The 20,309-nt window shown below is 35.8% G+C and overlaps 1 protein-coding gene across 1 annotated transcript in view; it reads right to left on the bottom strand.

The window, feature by feature from the left end:
• LOC5564884 (ribosomal protein S6 kinase 2 beta) overlaps positions 1 to 20,309 on the bottom strand; it is a 131,082-nt gene that overhangs the window by 75,219 nt on the left and 35,554 nt on the right. Inside the window, 1 exon segment of the mRNA XM_001649156.2 lies at positions 691 to 734. Coding sequence (XP_001649206.2) covers positions 691 to 734 — 44 coding nt within the window.

The following is a 20,309-nucleotide window of genomic DNA, read 5'->3' as shown; positions in this document are numbered from 1 at the left end:
GTAATGGTTACAAATAGGTATCGCTTTGAGGTCACGAAAAAATTGTTGCAATTAGCTCAGGTAAAGAGAAATTCATAACTATACAATAAAGAAGTGTGTCATCGTATAACATGCAAGACATTGATAATGTTATAATAATAATCTAGTTATCTGAATAAGAATATAATATACTGTAATATTGTAGATCTGTTTGGATGAACGTGCAAATTTAAAAGTGGTTGGTGTTGTAAGATCTTAATTTATAGTGTTGTAAGTCCAATTAAATCGCTTAACACATGACACTTCAATGTATTCTTTTAATCTAACAACACTGATCCCTAACACAGTACTCCGATTTTGATAATGCAGAGCAACCTGACTAAACACGGAGAAAAGACAATCTAAAACAAATGAAATACATGAAAGAAAACTCAGAGACTGGAATGGGATGCACTTGACTTCAAAGGGGGAAAAACTGACATCATCATGACATTTGATCAGACAGCAAGTAAAAGGAAAGATGTCGTCACATCAAGTGATCAAAAACCAAATGCAAGATACAGCGAAATTATTTGTGAGAGTATGTCTGTCTAAATAGATGTGCAAGCAGTGAGTACGTGTATTGAACAAGCAAAAAGATAGATAAGGGAACGATATCAAACGAGATATAAAGTGAAAAAAGGACACTTCAATGAGATGACTTTTACGTACAGAAACTATCCGGAGACCTGAAATCGAGTTAGATACGCCGTGCGCTGAAAAAACACAATATAAGTGAATGAGAGCGATACTCGGATGGAAATTTATATTGTTCTGTTCGTGGTAATGATCGGAGGGCAGCACGGGAAGTTATGCTATATGAGAATTTACAAGTCCAAAATAATGTATGATAGAAAAATCAAGTCTGAAACGAACGCAATGATAATGCAATATAGGAAAAGAATGCCAATTGGACATATTTTGCTTATTATCTACTGTGGTGCGTTGCTGCTGGGTAGTGGTATGCGAACTTAGCTATATGAAACTGAAAATTCGGCGATATCATGCAATATGTCGGTTTCATCCGGATGAACTCTTATACTACTTGATGTCAGTTTGGCAATATGATAACAGAAGTGTTGTGTTATTAGCTGAGATGTCTGTTAACGCTATCTACTAAGCCACGATTTTTTTTTCTTGTTTGATTTCATTTGTCACGCTCGGTTCCAAAAGTAAACACGACGATATCGATTACAGTTGTTATTGAGTCAATCTTTAGCGTCAAAACATGATATATACCATGAATATAGATATGGACGGAAGGTCGAAAGATAAAACGTCGAAAGGACAAAAGATCGAAAATGATTTCCTTTTTTCCTCTTCGACCTTTTGTCTTTCGTCTTTCTGTCCTTTTAAAGTTGTTTCTTTCGATTATTTGTCATAGGTTCGATATTCATATACGACTACCTGAAGGTGGACAAAGCTTAAGTGTTCTAAGAGCCCTTTAACAGTTTTTAATTAAGAGCTTCCTTTGCTAAATTTACCATTTTTGAATTCGTACATCGTGTGATAGGCCCAACGATACTTTTGTAATTATGAAAACACACTCTCGGTCAACATACAAGATGAAAGAATTCCACCAGTGAAAGGCTGGCCAATAACTTAATTATTATTTAACCTTTTCTGTCCATCACATCAGTCAGAGCCGTCATCAAGAGCCATTATAGAAAAGGAAATTGAATTTTGACATGGGCGCACACAAACGTGGTACGAAAATCGATGCACTCCAAACCACTCATTTGGCTTTCTTTGCTAGATTCTGGATGGCAGAAGTGGAGGAAGACGGGATTTGACTCTTGCATGAGAGCTGCACTTTATAAACTTAAGAAGATTTATTCGAATAGCTCAAACCAAATAATCAACCATGTAAGGTTCAAACAAGATTAAAAATAAATGTAATAGTAGATCCTTTCATATACTGTACTTTGAGGTTTCAATACAAAACTGTATTGCGACTCACACTTTTGTGTACATGAACCTTACATTAACTTTATAAGATATTGAAGGGTTCTTCTGAATATGAGTCATGTTTTGTGCTATAATGTATTGAATTATTTTGTGAGTACAACAAACCCTTTTTATGTATCTTTATTATGAAATTTCAGCCCTTTGCTAGTTCATCTCAGGACCAACGGCAATAATTCCCTTACTTACTTATTTCTGAAAGAAGTGTGTACTGAAGAAAACCTGAAGCAACGTGGAAGTTTAATCAGAAGCTCAATGCATGCCGGAAAGGCTTCATTGGCCGAGGCATCTTGACCGATGAACAATGCGATAGTTAGGTGGAAGCAGCACTTCGATGAACATCTGAATGATACTGAAAAACACTGAAAGTGCATGAGAATCGTGTCAAATTTTACCGAAAAAGTGACTACTTTAAGTTTAACAGATTCGAATAATCGTATATAATAAGAAGAATGACACATGTATTTGAAAATAAATATTTCGAGCATCCCTAACGAGACAAATTTGGGTAGATCGCCAATTTCAACAGCTAAGCCTCTCGTGCTTTGAATATGTATGCTAGAGGTTTGGTATCTTCGACAAAGTATTTTGAAATCAGCTGCACTTTATTTTGATCGATTCTACCCCATCACCCCGAATACCATTACCCCGAATTCCATATCCCCGAACGACCCATAACCCCGAATTCAGATATCTTGGGGAAATGTCATCAATGTCCCCGACTAGTAACAAAAATATAATAAAATTTTATCGGAATATGATATGCATATCATATTATGATATAATTTTGTTAGGCTCCGTTATCCACAGAACATAATAAAACAGAAATATAACATAATGTGTTATATTTCCCTTTAAGATTTTTTTTGTTCATTTTTAACTACTTTATAACAAAATAAATAGATAGTTATGCATTTCAATAATATACAATATTATCGTATAACGAACAGTATTATAATTTTGATACTTTGTATCAAACATTATAACTTGGTTCGATATGTTTTTGATATAATTAAAACACATTTTGTTATGTTTATGTTACTTTTCATACACTTTTTGTTATAATTTTAGTTATTTTAACAACATCCTGCATCAAGTTTATAACAACCTATGTTTGAAAAAACTTATAACATAATAACATATGCTGATATAATTTTGTTATGTACCCTTAATCGGGTCACCATGTCAATATAATTGTAAATTCGGGGAAATAGCATTCGAGGTGAAGGAATTCGGGGTAATGGCACATTCGGGGTAATGGCATTACTTATAACTGATCTAGATCATTTTTATATTTTATTATGAACGTCCTACTTCAAAACTTCCTTCTGCAATGTTGTTCAGTGATACATTTTTTACATGTTTTCGATATTAAATTGCTTGTATAAGTGCAGTAAACATGTTTGAGCATGAATATAAATTATTGATTACACTCACTGAAAAGAACTAAGAAATACCTTTTTTCTTAACTGTTTGCCTATGAACCGAAATATAAAGCAATAACATGTAGTTTTTTCGACATTGATTTGATTGCAGCAGTCCAGAGAACATTTTTAATAAGTAATAGAAATTGGAAATTACACTTAAAACTTATTTTACTTAAAAACTTCAAGAATTCCTAGGTTTTTACCCTGTTTTAATAAAGATAAAATTTTAAAGTGATAGCATGTAGTTTTTCTGCATAAAATATACTTAATGAGTTCAGTGAACATGTTTGAGCAAAAATATTGGTTTTGGATTAAACTCAAAATTGTTTCTATTGAAAGACTCACGAGAAATCTTAAATTTGAATCCTGTTTGCATGTAAAACAATATTCAAAGCAATGACATGTAATTATTGTGGCATAAATTCTTTTGTAAAATCAAGTTAATATATAGGCAGAAAATAGTAATTTTTGGATACATTCAAAATTTGTTTTACTAAAAAACTACGAAAAAACTTATCTGTTTCAATTGTGTGCCTTTAAAACAAGTATCGAAGCGACGACATGTAGTTTTACGACATACATTTTATGATACAAGAACAGAAAATACGTTTGAGAAGAAAGAGGATTTCTAATTCAGACTGTTAACTGTTTTTCCTTAAAAATCATCGAAATGTCTAATGTTAAACTTGTTTGCCTGTTAATTAATTACACCTAAAACTTATTTTACTTAAGAAACTACGGAAACTCCTATTTTAAAAACTTTTTACAGATAAATCAAAATTAATAGCGAAGACTTGTAATTTTTCTACATTAAGTCTTGTTGTTTTGTTGTTATTGTGCTTGTTGAAATTAATTGAACACAATTTAATCATTTCCACACCAAACATTTTAATTACACTCAATTTTTTGCTACAAATTACGAAAGCCTTACTTGTAACAACTGTCCATTTTCTGTAAATTTTAATTTAATGCGATGACGCGTGAAAATTTTTATTCAGAAAAAACATATGTCATTGCTTTGTGTTTTGATTCACAGGCAAACAGGCTTGCATAAAAAAAAAAAAATTCTTAGATTTTACGTACTAGACATTTTTAGTGTAATCTAAAATTACTATTTATGATGATGGACATCTTAGAGATTGCTTTGGATGTTTATTTTCAAGCAAGTTAAACAAAATTTAAAGTGTAAAAATCTATCACTGCTTTACCAGTTTCGAGTGTAATTCAACATTTATCTATCTACTCAAATATACGCACTGCTTCTGCACAATCCAATCATGAAGAGAAACTACATGTCATCGCTCTGAAACTCGATTTGAAGGCAAATAGTTATAATAAAATAAGTATTTCCGTAGATGTTCAGCAAAATAAATTTTTAGTGTATCCAACAATTACTATTGATGCTCACACATATTCACTGAGCTACTAATGGCGAATTCATAGCGCAAAAAATACATGTCATTACTTTAAAAATTGATTTAGAGACAAATTTTTAGTGTAATCTCGAATTTTATTTTTTCTTGAAAATGTTTTGTAGACCACTGCAATGAAATTAATGAGCATAACATTGTTGACCGTACAATTCGTAGTTGCTACCAGATTAATCGAAATTGCACAAGGAACCAACAGATGGAGCTTGGGAGTGGCTTACCATCTTCACTGAAGATGATTCTTCAGTGTATAATTTCGAGAATTCCAAATATTATGAAGTCAATAAAGGCGCCGGTCACGTCATTACGGTCATCGGGGAAGGGAAGAGATGTTAGCGTGACATCCATTGTTACTGAGGTGCGGACCAAGTATACCTCTGCATCTTCACGGTTGTTACGGGAAGGAGTTTTTGTTGGTGGGAAGACTTCAGAAGCTACACAACCTGAATTCACCTTGGTAAGTGATGCGATTCATGTAACTTCAATTTAAAAACTTATCTATTTAAATAGTCTTATTTTATTCTATTATGCTGTACAAAAATATGTCGACACCACTAGTGACGAACCATTCAAAGAGTTTGTTGCGCTTGGTAAGTGATTCAATTCGTGGAACATGCACCGAAATAATCATCTGTCGACACTTATTATGTCGAACTATTCCAAGTTTTTATGTAATTACAAGCAGAAGTAAAGGTATGTGTCATATAATACATATTTATTAGGTAAACTATAAATTATAGTACGCAAACACAGAGTGTCGAACCAATCAGTGTTTTTTTATATAAATACAAAAATGCAACATTCATTCCGTTTTCAAGATAAATATAGGGTAAATCATGTATTTAGGATAGGCTAAGGATATGTCTGGGTAGGGCGATCGATAAACTGCATTAGATACTAATATTTCATTACTTAATGTTACTTCTTATATGCTTAATGTCCCATTGTACTTTGAGTTTCTGTGGAGAAAAAGCTTACAATCTGTAGTATTAGTAAACATTTTGGACACCCTCATGTGAATATAATTTGGACAGGGCCGTTATCTCAAAATCCATACAATGCTTTCTTAAAAAGACGATCATATCATAAAATTTTAAGAGTTTACATGAGACTTATGCATTTTTATCGTTTATTGGATGTATATATTAGTGATAATCAATAATTTCATTTAATGCAAGCAAATATCATCCGATCCACGAAAACGCCTGCAAGTATGCATGCATACGACATTTCAGTGTGTTTCATCAGATGGCCAAATTATATCAACTGAACAAAAACCATAATCTATTTTAAACATCATCTGATTTATGCCTTATATACTCATGTTAAGATTTTAGATGAACTAAGCTAAAACTTTAGACATATTTTATCATGTTGCTACTTTTAGTCTTTTTATGAATGTTAATTTTGAGCGCTATTATTGCATTTAATGTATGCTCTTGAAATGCACATCCTTTTGCATTCGTAGGTTTCACAGATATTCTGTTGGTACAATTTAAATTTTTGATATTTTCGAAGCAATTTTGTAATTGTCCAAATGGTCATCATTGATAAGTAGCACAGTGTATCAGTAATGCAATACATGATTTCTCGTTAATAAATCCCTCACCATCTCAATGGAAATGAGCAAACAACAACTAGCCTGTCCAAATTATATGCATGTCCGAGTTATATACTATGTGTAAATTTATTTCACTATATAAATATAAGCATGAAACGAGCTCACCAATTGATGACCTACCACTGACAGGGAAACTCCAAAATACTTAAATTCCGTCACCAACAAGCTTGAAGCATACGAGCAAGCTTGCTGGGGCTTCGCGAAACAGTTCAGCAAGACGCGAGAAAAAAGGAAAAAACATCTCTGGCGACGCAAAAATGAACCGTCCTGCTTGGGCTCCACGAAGCACTGCCCAGCAAGACGCACGAAAACAGGAAGAAAAGTTTCTCCGGCGACGAAAACACGCGCGAAACCGAGATCCAAACATCTCCGACGATGCAAAAATGAACCGTCCCGCTTGGGCACCACGAAGCATTTTCTAGACTACTGCAATGAAATTAATAACGAAAAACTATAGGTCAGTGCTTTCAATTTTGGTTCACAGACAAACAGTTGAGAAAAAAGTATTTCCGATGTTTTTTCAGTAATTTGAATTTTGAGTGTAATCAAAAATGTATGTTTCAATTCAAACATATTCTCTGCAATTCTGCAGGAAAATTTGTATCTAAAAACATCAAAAATGTCTTATTGAACAACATTACAGAAGGAAATTTAAACTAGAACTTTTCTTTCGGGAGGAAAAACCCATCTAGATGAGTTATAAATTATCTAGATCAAATCCAAAGGGATCAACATGTAGTACAACTTATTCGAAAATACTTTGTCGAAGATTCCAAACCTCTAGCATGTACATCAGGAACACTAAAGGTTTTGGCATGCGAAATTCGCGACTTACCCAAATCTGCCTCCTTAAGGATGCTCAAAATATCTGTTTACTTTACATACATTATTTATATAGTTATCTAGGGTCATTCGGATTTGAAAAACCTTAAATTATAACATTTGCGGGTAAATTTGACACACTCATGTCGCGTCAATGTGCAAAACAAATTTGTATCAGTTTAATTGCTCTAGGTAAAAATTGAGCACCCCTAAGAACTACCGTTCTAAACTTTGGAATATGGACATGAGATACGAGGAAATATTTTGAAAATCGGTTGAACCGTTGCTGAGATATGGCTGATTGAATTTTAAGGTACAACTGATATTTGATCCGGGGCCTCTAGTGTTAAAGAAACGTGGAAGTTTAATCAAAATCTCAATGCATGCCGAAAAGCCTTCCTGGCCGAGGCATCTTGTCCGATGAGCGATGTAATCGAAAGGTGGAAGCTGCACTTCGATGAACATCTGAATGATACTGAAGAAACGTGAAAATCTAATTAAAAGCTCAGTGCATGCCGAAAAGACGTCATTGGCCGAGGCATCTTGGCCGATGAACGATGTGATCGAAAGGTGGAAGCAGTACTTCTATGGACAGTTGAATGGTTCAGAAACCGCAAGTAATGGTGAACGGTGGAAAGTCAGTACTGCGGGCGCTAGCTATCAACTAGCCCCCACTTTGAGGAACATTAAGGATGTCAAGAACAATAAAGCAGCTGGTAAGGATAGTAGTTGAGCTGAACTCATAAAGATGGGCTCGGAAAAGCTTTACCTATAGCAAACAAGTTCGTGGCAAATTATCGAGCCGGATTCGTTAACGGTCGATCGACAACGGTTCAGATTTTTACTGTACAGAAAATTCTTCAAAAATGCCGGGAATACCAGGTCCTAATTTGATTTGATTTGATGCACGGATAGAAACCAGAATTAAAAAACAAGATTATTTTTCATGATCAGGCATTGCATAATTCGTTCTGTATCGGTCCATGATCGGCAATGTTTCACAAGTTGTAACAAGTCTGATGAATAGCAGCAGCGAAGGAGAGCATCAAAGAGAGTGCGATGATAAAACCCATTTCTCACGCTTATTTACCGTTGGGGGTAGGTGTTTTACTTTACTGACATGATAAACAACATCCGAACATCCTATAGTAATAGTGCCTCCCAGGTTTGGAGCTTTTTTAGATGGGTTTTATCATGCACTGTTATCCCCCCGAAATCAGAATTTTAGCAGTAGACGATAAATAGACTCTCATGATGTTTTGCGGATCATGATTATTACAAAGAGCGATAGATGAAAGATATTCTCAATTTTCTATGAATTCATGACTTGTGAATCTTAATTTAAAAATCAGATTTTTATTCGTGTGGAATCATACGATAGTGTCGGCCGTGTGGAGCTATGGAAAATCATGGACGAGAACAGCTTTCCTGGGAAGCTCACAAGACTGATAAGAACAAAAAAGGAAGGTGTGCAAAATTGTGTGAAGAATCCAGGCTACATATGCTACATATGCATCAAGACAACCTGCAAGCCAACTGTATTGCTTTTAAAACGACGTAATTAGAAACATAGGTGTTACAGAGTCAATATTTTAGAAGATCTGTTTACAAACTCGTTCTGCATAACTTACAGACGAACCCTTACAAGATGTTATGTAATAATGTAACCTCAATTTTCCTCCTCTACAATATACGGTTTCTGATTTGGCAATAATTCGTTTCGCCCACAGACAGTGTGCACATACACACAAACACTTTTATACCGCGTTGTAATATTTATGAGCTTTCAGCAAGGGCACATCACCACATTGTGGGAAAATTGTAGCCGGCTACGGAAGCCAAAGGAGTGCCACATAGAAAGTGGCAGACACCTAGCATTTCTGGCAAGACTGGTTGTGGTGATTCATAAACAGATGTGTTTTGGAAGTTCTATGTAAAACATCAAATCCTGCAATCAAGCATCAAACGTGAATTGCATAAACGTGGATTTCACATAGTATTTACATTTAGACAATTTTTCGTTAATAAATATGAATAAGTTTAATGCAAAATTATTACCAAAAAGTTATTGTGAAACGATTACGAACGATAGTTTTGGGAATTTATGCAATCCCAAATGTATATCAGTTATTTAACAAATAATTCGTTTTCGTTTATAGAAAGAGGATGTTTTGTACGGTATTTTTGTAGTTAAATACAAATTATCTACAGATTCCTCCTTCGTTCAATTTTCAATCCGAAAAGATCCTCGACCGGTGGGATTCGAACCCACAACCCTCAGCTTAGTCTTGCAAAATATCTACACGTTTACCGCTACGGCTATCTGGACTCATAGACTAATAGAAGTAGAAATAATTACAATTTAACTGAGGAAATGTTCAGTGTTCTCTGTGTTAAACACAGGACAATTTCCAGCGTTAACTTCCTAATTCGAAACAGAAGAATAAAAGAAAAATTGAAGTACGTGATTCATACGGAAAACTCTCACAGGGCTTGGAGGGCCATAAATTGGAGAGTTCTGCGAAACAGCCAGACGAAAGCCAATAAGCCGAAGCGGGCTTATCTTATCAAAAGCCCGTGACGGGTGTGACGCAATATGTCGGTGGCAAACACACACTAAACTTTTCACCTTTCCCCTCGGTTATCGCGAGACATTTCCCATGCTTCTTAACTGAAATGGATATAATCTAAAATGGCTTCATTTAGCCCACAACACATTCCCACCGTCAAACCCTTGCTATCACCCCAATAAATTGGCCAAATCAATTTTCCTAGCATGAAGTCTGACATGTGGCACTCTTCGGAGTGAACCTAGTTGTAACCAATTGACGGAGCGTGTTTAGTGCACAGATCAAAGGGCTTCTGTTGACAGCTCTCCGGTCTTGTGATTGCCACTCACCAGTCGTCGCGCGGCGTCGAGGAGTTCATATTGCTTCATTAACTCTCGGTTTGCCGATCAAGCTTCCAACACACTCGTTCGACTTCGACAGTCACCATCGGTTCTAACCCGCGGGTGACTTCCTCACGCGTTCCACGCGTTTCTTCACGAATAAGGAGAAGAGCAACAGCGGATGCAAACCAGCAGCATCGCACACTTGCTCTTTATAAATACGTTAATAGCACATAATAGCATAATAGGAAACAGCACGACACACTCAGTTTGTTGTGATGTAGGAGAAAAAATCGCCTGATAATTGAATAGACCAGTAGGTTTCAACTCATTCTTAGGATGACAACTCATCAACAGTTACTGATGAACAATGATCTGATTTTTTGTTTTTATTTCTTTATTAGTATCATTCCAAACATTACATTCATTTCTTATATCAAGGGGTTCTGTGTTAGACAATACTATCATCCTAATTTGGTAAAACAAATTTCAGATTTTGTGAACATTTTGCCAACAACATATTACATTTCATTTGCCGTAGCAGTTCAAATGTTTTACATGTGTGAGTTGATTTCACCTGCTTATAAGAGAAAAAACGCTTTCAATTTGCTTACCCTAACTTAACCTTAATATATAACGCATTAATCGTAGCAATAGAAGATTGTAACGATTTTTGCCTGAAATTATAAATTATTTTATTTGACACTTGTGCCAATGTTTCAACATTGGATATTATTGGTAACTCATTGGTACTATACCAGGGAGGGAGCTTCAGAATCATTTTCAAAATTTTATTTTTAATTCTCTGCAGAGCTTTCTTTCTGGTATTACAACAGCCAGCCCATATTGATAGAGCATACAACATGGCTGGCCTGAAAATTTGTTTGAAGATCAAAAGCTTGTTCTTAACACAAAGTTTTGATTTTCTATTAATAAGGGGATAAAGACATTTTACATATTTGTTACATTTAGCTTGAATGTCTTCAATGCAATATTTGAAAGTTAAATTTTTATCTAGCATGAGCCCTAGACACTTAACTTCATCAGACCAATTTATTGGAATCCCTCTCATCGTAACAACATGTCTACTTGAAGGTTTCAAATAAAGAGCTTTTGGTTTATGTGGGAATATTATTAGTTGAGTTTTGGAAGCATTAGGAGAAATCTTCCATTTTTGTAAGTAGGAAGATTGCAAAAAGTTTGGATATTACTTTTTTGCAATCTACTACAGATGACACGCAGACTTCGTCCGTTTACGAAGAGGCCTGTGTCATCAGCAAACAAGGATTTTTGACATCCCTGAGGTAAATCAGGTAAGTTAGATGTAAAAATATTGTATAATATTGGTCCCAAAATGCTGCCTTGAGGAACACCAACTCTTACAGGAAGTCATTCAGACCTGGAGTTCTGATAATTAACCTGAAGTGTACGATCTGACAGATAATTTTGAATTATTCTGACAATGTATGTTGTAAAATTAAAGTGTTTTTAATTTTACGATCAAGCCTTCATGCCAAACACTGTCGAATGCTTTTTCTATGTCTAGAAGAGCAAGACCAGTAGAATAGCCTTCAGATTTGTTGGAACAGATCAAATTTGTTACACGTAAAAGATGATGAGTGGTCGAATGTCCCTGGCGGAATCCGAACTGTTCATTGGCAAAAATTGAATTTTCGTTGATGTGGACCATCATTCTGTTCAAAATAACCTTTTCAAAAAGTTTACTGATGGAGGAAAGCAAACTAATTGGACGATAGCTAAATGCTTCTGCAGGATTTTTGACTAGTTTCAAAATTGGAACAACCTTAGCATTTTTCCATTTGTCAGGAAAATATGCTAATTGAAAACATTTGTTAAATATATCAACTAAGAATGGTAAGCTACTTTCTGGAAGTTTTTTGATGAGGATGTAGAAAATTCCATCATCGCCAGGAGCTTTCATATTTTTGAATTTTTTAATAATAGTTCTCACTTCTTCCAAATCAGTCTCCCAGGAATTTTTGAAAACGTTCTCTTGATTGAGAATATTTTCGAAGTCCTGAATACCTTGATTTTTTATTGTACTAGTAAGTCCTAAATTCAAATTGTGCGCCCTTTCAAACTGAATAGCAAGTTTTTGAGCTTTTTCGCAATTGGTTAGTAATAATTTGTTTTCCTCTTTCAATGCCGGTATTGGCTTTTGAGGTTTTTTCATAATTTTAGATAATTTCCAAAAAGGTTTAGAGTCAGGGTCCAATTGAGAAATTTTATTTTCAAAATTTTTGTTACTTAATTGTGAAAAACGTTTCTTGATTTCTTTCTGCAAATTCTGTCATATAATTTTCATGACAGGATCGCGAGTGCGTTGAAATTGCTTTCTCCCCACGTTTTTAAGACGGATCAAGAGTTTAAGATCATCGTCTATAATCACGGATTCAAATTTTACTTCACATTTTGGAATTTCAATGCTCCTGGCTTCAACAATGGAATTTGTTAAAGTTTCAAGAGCATTGTCAATATCAAGTTTTATTTGTAAAGAAATGTTAACAAGATTAGAGTCAATATACGTTTCATATATATATTCTAGTCGGCTCGTAAATAATTGAAAGTGGAGCTGATAGGATTGAGAATCGCTTCATGGGATATTTGAAACGTAACAGGAATCAAAATCTGCATGAGTAATCAGTTGGCTACAAAGATGACTAGAGTCGGTTAAGACCAAATCAATCGTAGATGGATTTCTAGAAGAGGAAAAACATGTAGGACTATCAGGGTATTGAATTGAGAAATATCCTTAAGAGCGCTCATCAAATAAAATTCTGCCGTTGGAATTACTTTGAGAATTATTCCATGACCTATGTTTGGCATTAAAGTCACCAATGACAAAAAATTTTTGACTTATTGCGAGTCAATTTTCGCAAGTCAGTTTGAGCAAATTAACTTGCTCTCCAGAGCATTGAAAAGACAAATAGGCAGCTATGGAAGTATATTTACCAAACTGTGTTTCAACAGAAACACCAAAAGTTTCAAAAACTTTAGTTTCAAATGACGAAAACAGTTATACATCTATGAATGGTGATTGCAACTCCCCCACAGGCCCCATCAAGTCGATCATTGCGGTAAACAAAATAGTTCAGATCTCTTTTGAGTTTGGATCCAGGTTTCAAATAAGTAAAATAAGTTTCAGTACGTTATGAGCTGTAAGAAAATTAAACAGCTCGTCCTCTTTACTATTCAAAGAACGAGCATTCCAGTTTAAAATATTTAAATTATTATTTATTGGATCTATTAGAAAAACCTAATCCAATAACAATTTTATTGATAAATTTTACACTAACTTGGACTGCTTCAGTCATAGTGGTGGCTTTGAACATTGCATCAATCATTTGATTCAATTGTTCGGTTAGAAAAATAAAATCAGAGAGAGACATATCACTTGAAGTGGGTACATTATCTGATGATTTTCCGTAAGAATTCTGGAATAGTTCCCATGTCACACGAACATCGAGCATAAGTTTTGCTTTTTCTAAAGCTTTAATACTATTTAGATCACTTTTCAAAAATGAATCAAATAATATTCTTGATAAAGCCCTTTCCGTACAATGCCAGATTGGGTTCACTTTTTCATAATGATTACTTGGACTGGCGAAAATCCAAGTAAATCATTTATTCCAGTTTTGATCTCTTCATGTGACTTATAGTCACATAAAAGACCTTTCAAGACGACTTTGAACAAACGTTCAGTTTTGTCGTCATAAGTAAAAAAAAGTGCTTCTTCTCTTAAAGTTGTTTCGCGATCTTTAAGAGTTTCCGGCAAAACACGACAGTCTCCTTTCTTTGCGATTTGGAAGGAGACCTTGATTCCCCTAATGGAGTTCAAGATCTCCTGCCTAAATCCCCCAAATTCGGAACAACTGAACACAATAGGCGGCACTCTTTGCTTCCTCACTTGAATCAAAGAGCCTGGGCTACAGGCTGCTTCGATTTGGTGTTCGGAAAATTTGTCTAAAGCATCGAACTGATTGCCCATTTCGATGCAATTATCAACATTATCCATTTCAACCTTGGAAGAAAGTTCGCGTTCCGGAGAAACGTCCTTTCTTCCATTCTTGCCACGTTTAGTCTCAGTTTTAAATCCCACTCTTTTGGAAAGAAGTTGTGAATTCAGAGATTCACCCTTCCTTTTGATAGTAGTTGCAACCATGCTTTGTGAATAAACGAGGGAAAAAAGGAGGGACCTTCTAAGAGGTTTTTTCCCAAGACGGTGTCCAAGAAGAATTATCACCACTAGCTTTCACTCACGGGTCCAACGAAAAATCAAAGGCACGGGTCCTCACAAGGATCGCAAAGGAATCAATAGTAGCAAAGTAGTATTGAAAAGTACCGTTTTTTAGCACTGAGAAGCACTGTTCTATTGCTTTAAGTAGTTTAAAAAAAGCTTCCAAGAGCAGAGAGAATTTGTGTACGCACATCACGAAGGTACGATGCGCACTAAAATATATATATAATTCCTTAAGTGGCCCGGGCAGGCTTGAGAACTGTGATCACAATTTGGCACAGTTCATCGATTCTGCCAGTCAACCAAAACACAAAGTAGCAGCAGCAGCATCAATTCGCGATGACAGGACAATTACCACAGTTGACCGTATGCGTGAAGCTCCGATTTCTTTACATGGCAAAGCATAGGAAGTCAATTTTCAAATGCTTCTAAAAATTCAAAACTAAATTTAATTAAATTCTGTTAAGTGTACGGGGTTAGATTTATGATAAGCTATAGAATCCGCAGAATATTGAGGATAAAATATAAAAATCAAAATAATGTGTCCATAATGTAGCCCATCAATAGCCTATCAACAAGTACTGAGAAGAATTTAAATAGCTCTCATAATTAATTTTATATAAGCATTTAAAATTTCACTTCCTAAACCTTGCCGGGTTAAATTTTCGTACCTTCGTTAGAGCGGATACCATCAGGCGTTGCGCTGCCAACGGTTCACACACTGCTTGACTGTTTTTGTCTCTCCACTATGACCGTTTTCGGGCAGCCATCTCGAGGTGAATGATTGAAAAAAATGTTAAATCATTCAATCGCTAATATTTCGCTTGTGTTTTCAATTAATTCTAATATCTAACAGCAAGAGCACAATGATTCCGTTTCGATACATATAAACAAGTTCAATTTCATGCTGCCTTTATCGAGCAAAAATGCAAAACCCCGAAAACCGGAAAAATCGTGTCACCACTGTGCTCGAGTCATTTCGCATTCGGGTTTGAAAAAACGTTGCGAAGAAGAAGATTACAGTTTTGAAGAGCCATGACATTTTTTTGTTTTGAACGGTCATGGTTTGCTTTGGATTTTGATGGTCGTGTAGAAAAATGTGAATGTCGAGGTGGTAATCCCATCCCTGATCCCAGGTGTAACTCCAGATTAAATTTGATAATGTTTATCTAAACGGTTTGTTCACACATAGTTGAGAACATCTGAACTGAATAGCGTCAAACGGTATCACTGTTTCTCGTGATGATGCGTTACATTTCTCCGTGTCGTATCATGGTAAAGCCAAATATGGTTCTTGTGAGATATATGTACGCATATCTAATCGAAACCACTCCACCTCCTGTTCACCACAATTCAATTTCCTTAGTTGTTATTCTTGGCAAGTAGAAAGACGCCCGCCCCCGATGCTGTCTGCGCGAGTCTAAAGACCCACACCCTTTCTGCTGAAAAGGAAGTCCCAGTAAACTTAAATAGCTAAAGCAGACAGTTGTGAACTATACATACTTATATGTATGTGCCACGGAAGGCTTGCCTATTGTAGCACACTCTGTTCATTAATTGATTATAAAGAGCGCCGTCAACGAGGCGCTTTTCGCTGACGGCTGCTGGTAGCATTGGGTTCCTCCGCCATATCCTTGAAAAAAAAACTGTTGAAAAGAAGGTTCTACAACACAGTTATACTTTTTTCATATTTACTAGAATTTTGCTGAAATAACTTGTGTTCAAATATTTCCCTATTTTTAATTATAACAGTTTTAAAATTAATTATTTTAAACGAAAAACATTGTTTTTTAAATGTACCCAAAATGTCCGTTTTTCGCAAAAATGTTGATAAAACGTGAAATTTTGATGACTTTTGGCACGAACACGCATGTTTCGCAAAATTTTAAGATGATATGTTTAGTTTAGGTAATGTATTTTCGCGAAATAATATATGGCTCGAAGCATCGCTGTACTTTTGCTCCTCCATGGGCCAAATTTGGTTTGCAAACATTTATGCAAAAACTAATACGACTCAAATCATCCTTATGATAGGCTCAGCAACGCCCGTACATAGAAATTGAATGAGATTAAGTAAACCGAAAATTTCAATTTACACGTCTAAAAACAACAAATAGCCATAACTTTCCCAAATCTCATTCGATATGTAATATTTGTCTCATACATTAATAGCATTGGAACCATCATGACATTTGTAACATGTGATCTGAATTGAGTTAGAAATCTTGTAAAGAAACTTTTGCCCCACTTTCCACTATATGAGCTATATGTGGGTACATCGTGGCGCAAAGGAGAACCCAAATACACACAGGCATATGCATACCGGAGAAAAACCCATCCATCCACCTGTTGTGGGTGCTGCAATGGAAAATGTAATCTAGAGATGTTTGAACTGTTTGATTGAGTTCAACAATGGGAACGTACATACCAAGGTATAACCTGACGGGAAGAAATTGTGAGGCACAACTAGAAACGTGATAAAATAAGGAAATCTCTGCGATACGGGTTGACGTCAAGGACCTGAATGGCTGTTCTTCTTATTGACATTACGTCCTCACTGGAACGGAGCCTGCTTCTCAGCTGTGTTTAATGAGGACTTCCACAGTTATTATTGCCAAAAGCTTTCGTTGCCATGTAACTTTGGCAGGTACAATAATGCTCTACGCTCAGGAATGTTTGGGAATATCCATTGCGAAAAGATCCTGGATCGACCAGGAATCGAGCCCAGTCATCTTCAACATGGCTTTGATTTCTTGGCCACGGACGTTACCACTAGGCTAAAGAAGTCCCCACAATGGTATGTTAGTATGTGTCAAAATTGTGTCAGATTGTAATAACCGGGTTTGCATACAGCAGTATTCTAGGAAATTTTCGAGGCATTACAATGTTTTCGTGTCTATTGAACAATAAACGAATACAAAACTGGTAAAAACGACGAGGAATGCCCTCCAGCAATGAAATCACAGTGAAAGCGTTCATAGAAAACTACGCATTCGGCAAAGACAAGCTTTTAAATTGGAATAATATACCAGCAAGAATAAAAAGCATACATAATTTAGCTTCAATTTACAGTAGTAAATTAGTATATTCTTGTGTAGCAATCTTTTGGTAGAAAATGAGATTTGAAACACATCCGCTAGGAGGTTGGTGTTTTCGGCAAGCATGTACAGCAGATGAAGAACTATCGGATGGTTCTAATTGGAAATTCATCCGATAGCTTGTACATGCTGGAAGAGGACCTGCAAGCTCTTGGAGTGTTCGAACGAAGGGTGCTTAGGACGATCTTTGGCGGAGTGCAGGAGAACGGTGTGTGGTGGCGGAGAATGAACCACGAGCTCGCTAGGCTCTACGGCGAACCCAGTATCCAGAAGGTTGCGAAAGCCGGAAGGGTGCGCTAGGCAGGGCATGTTGCAAGACTACCGGACAACAATCCTGCAAAGTGGTGTTCGCGTCGATTCCGGTTGGCACAAGAAGGCGGGGAGCACAGCGAGCGAGGTGACTTGATCAGGTGCAACAAGATCTGGAGAACGTGGGCCAAAATTGAAGATGGAAAGACACAGCCCTGGACCGAGTATATTTGCGTAATATCGTTAACGAGGTTTAATAAAATTAATTGATGTAACACCAACTAAATAAAATAAATAATCTTGTAAGCTTCCTCACTCGATGACCCCTTAAATATTGAGCAAGGTACAGTTGACAGTATATTGAAGCACCATGTGATGAGTGGCGAATAAGGTTATGCATAATATCCTATTGCGTTTCGGTTTATTAAACACGAGTAAAATCTATTTACACAATTTTATTAACTTAATGTTGATGTTTGATATTGTAAAAATATTTTCATAACTCTTAATTCAAATATTTTTTACCAGTGTTGCCATCAGTAACAAAATTTGTTATCACTTATGGACCCACTTCTAATCAGAAATATTGAGAGCTTGTCCGCTAAGACCACGCAGATCCTAATGAGGCTTGCCCGTTCACAACCGATTGTAATTCACCGAAAAGAAATAGTTTTTACATCACCTAGAGAGCTACTGACTTATACGTCAATCAGCAGTGACCACAGACAAACAGACGTAACGCTTAGAACATTTTTTTTTTCAAATTCATCGTCCACTCTATATTATTATCATCTGGTGTGCACACTCTTTCGTGCAACAAGACGGGCAGAAAAACGATGAACAAGCCTCTAGTTGTGAGATTTTTGTAACATAGCGAATTAGAGCTGATCGTTAAATGAGTGGTCGATGGAAATTTTGTCAGTGGTAGGTCCATTTTTCTGCGATTAGACAATGGACAGTTACGCTCCAATGACACCACAGAGAAACCTTTATCTCCACAAGTTTCACAAGGTGAAGTGGGAATCGAACCATGGCATCCATCCTTCCCCAGATTACTGAAAAACTTTGCCGAAGACACGAACCTTCTAGCTTTACAGTATCTTGAGATACTGGAGTTGAACAAAAATTGTTACTATCGTCACCTAGTGGATGAATTCTCTGAAGAGTATCACCATCATATAGGATTTGATCTCGACAACATCAACCTTCTAGTTGATCAGGATATGAAGATACAGAATATTATAGGAAATTTAATACTAGTGGCACCAAGCAAATGGATTTCCAATCAGATTTTTCACCATCAGATCTGCTTCATCAGCCCTTCTACTGCTGCACAGCTTTGCCGAAAACTTTAACTTTTTAGCTTATCAAGATCTAGAGCTCGAAAAGATTGATTATTTGCTAACGTCACCTAGCATCTGAACTCCCGATCAAGTTTTTCATCGCTAGATAGGCCTTGACCTGCTGAACTGCTTTGCCGAAGACACAGAACCTCCAGCTGATGAGTATCTTGAGATACAGAAGATCGAAGAAAAATTGTTACATTCTTTGAAACGAGATAGCCCTTCTTCTGCTGAACAGATTTGCCGAAAAATAGATGATCTGTATTCTGTAGCTGATCAGGATCTTGAGATACCATGACCCCACAGTATGGATCAAATAGTGTGGAGTCCAACCTATAAAATTCAATAAAACGACATGAAAAACGTAAAATTGTAATTTAAAAGCACGAATTGAATCGTTTCAAATTGGAACTTCGGTTAGTAAACTGTTTTGAGTGCAATATTTACAAAGAATTGCATTAAAATTAAAAATGGTATCGGTTTCTGAAAACCATATTATGGATCAATTTTCATATTATGGATCAAATTGTGACATATTACGGATCAGTGCGCAAAATCAAGAGATTTTTAACTCAATGTATCTGTATTGCATGATTTGGCGAAAGTTATCAATATGTCACATATTACTGAGAAAAATAGCAGTGTAAGAGCTGGGAACAAGGATAAAATGCCATTTTTGTTGTGATACTGCATTGTAGTAAGTGAGACATGTACTGTTTTCGCTCCACACCAAGTCTTTCACCAATTTTTGTCTGCTAAAAATTAAATTGACAAACCTTGATGTTTTATTAGTTTTATCCTTACTGCTATTGTCTGAAAATGTCGAATCCAATGCTTAAAACGGCAGAAATCTACATTATTTGGAAGTGATCCATAACCAATCATATCTTAGTCCATATTATGGATCACTAGTTAGAAGTGCTAATATTCGGTATTAAGAATCAACAATCGAGAAAAATGTTTTCCAAAGATGAATTCATACTAAACCGAAACGAACGAGCATGTTTTATAATAGTATAACATTTGAATTTTACCACCTGTGGGAGCTTATGAATGCTGATGGCACTTCTTACAGAAAACGACCATATAAGGATAGCTGTGTGGTATCAACTTAACATTTGTCAAATACACCGTTATTTAGCGGTTGAATGTTGTGCTTAAGATTACAATTGGTAGAAGACAAATAGT

The sequence above is a fragment of the Aedes aegypti genome, chromosome 3, assembly GCF_002204515.2.
Source record: "Aedes aegypti strain LVP_AGWG chromosome 3, AaegL5.0 Primary Assembly, whole genome shotgun sequence".
Taxonomy (NCBI): domain Eukaryota; kingdom Metazoa; phylum Arthropoda; class Insecta; order Diptera; family Culicidae; genus Aedes; species Aedes aegypti.
This window is presented reverse-complemented; position numbering and strand designations above follow the sequence as displayed.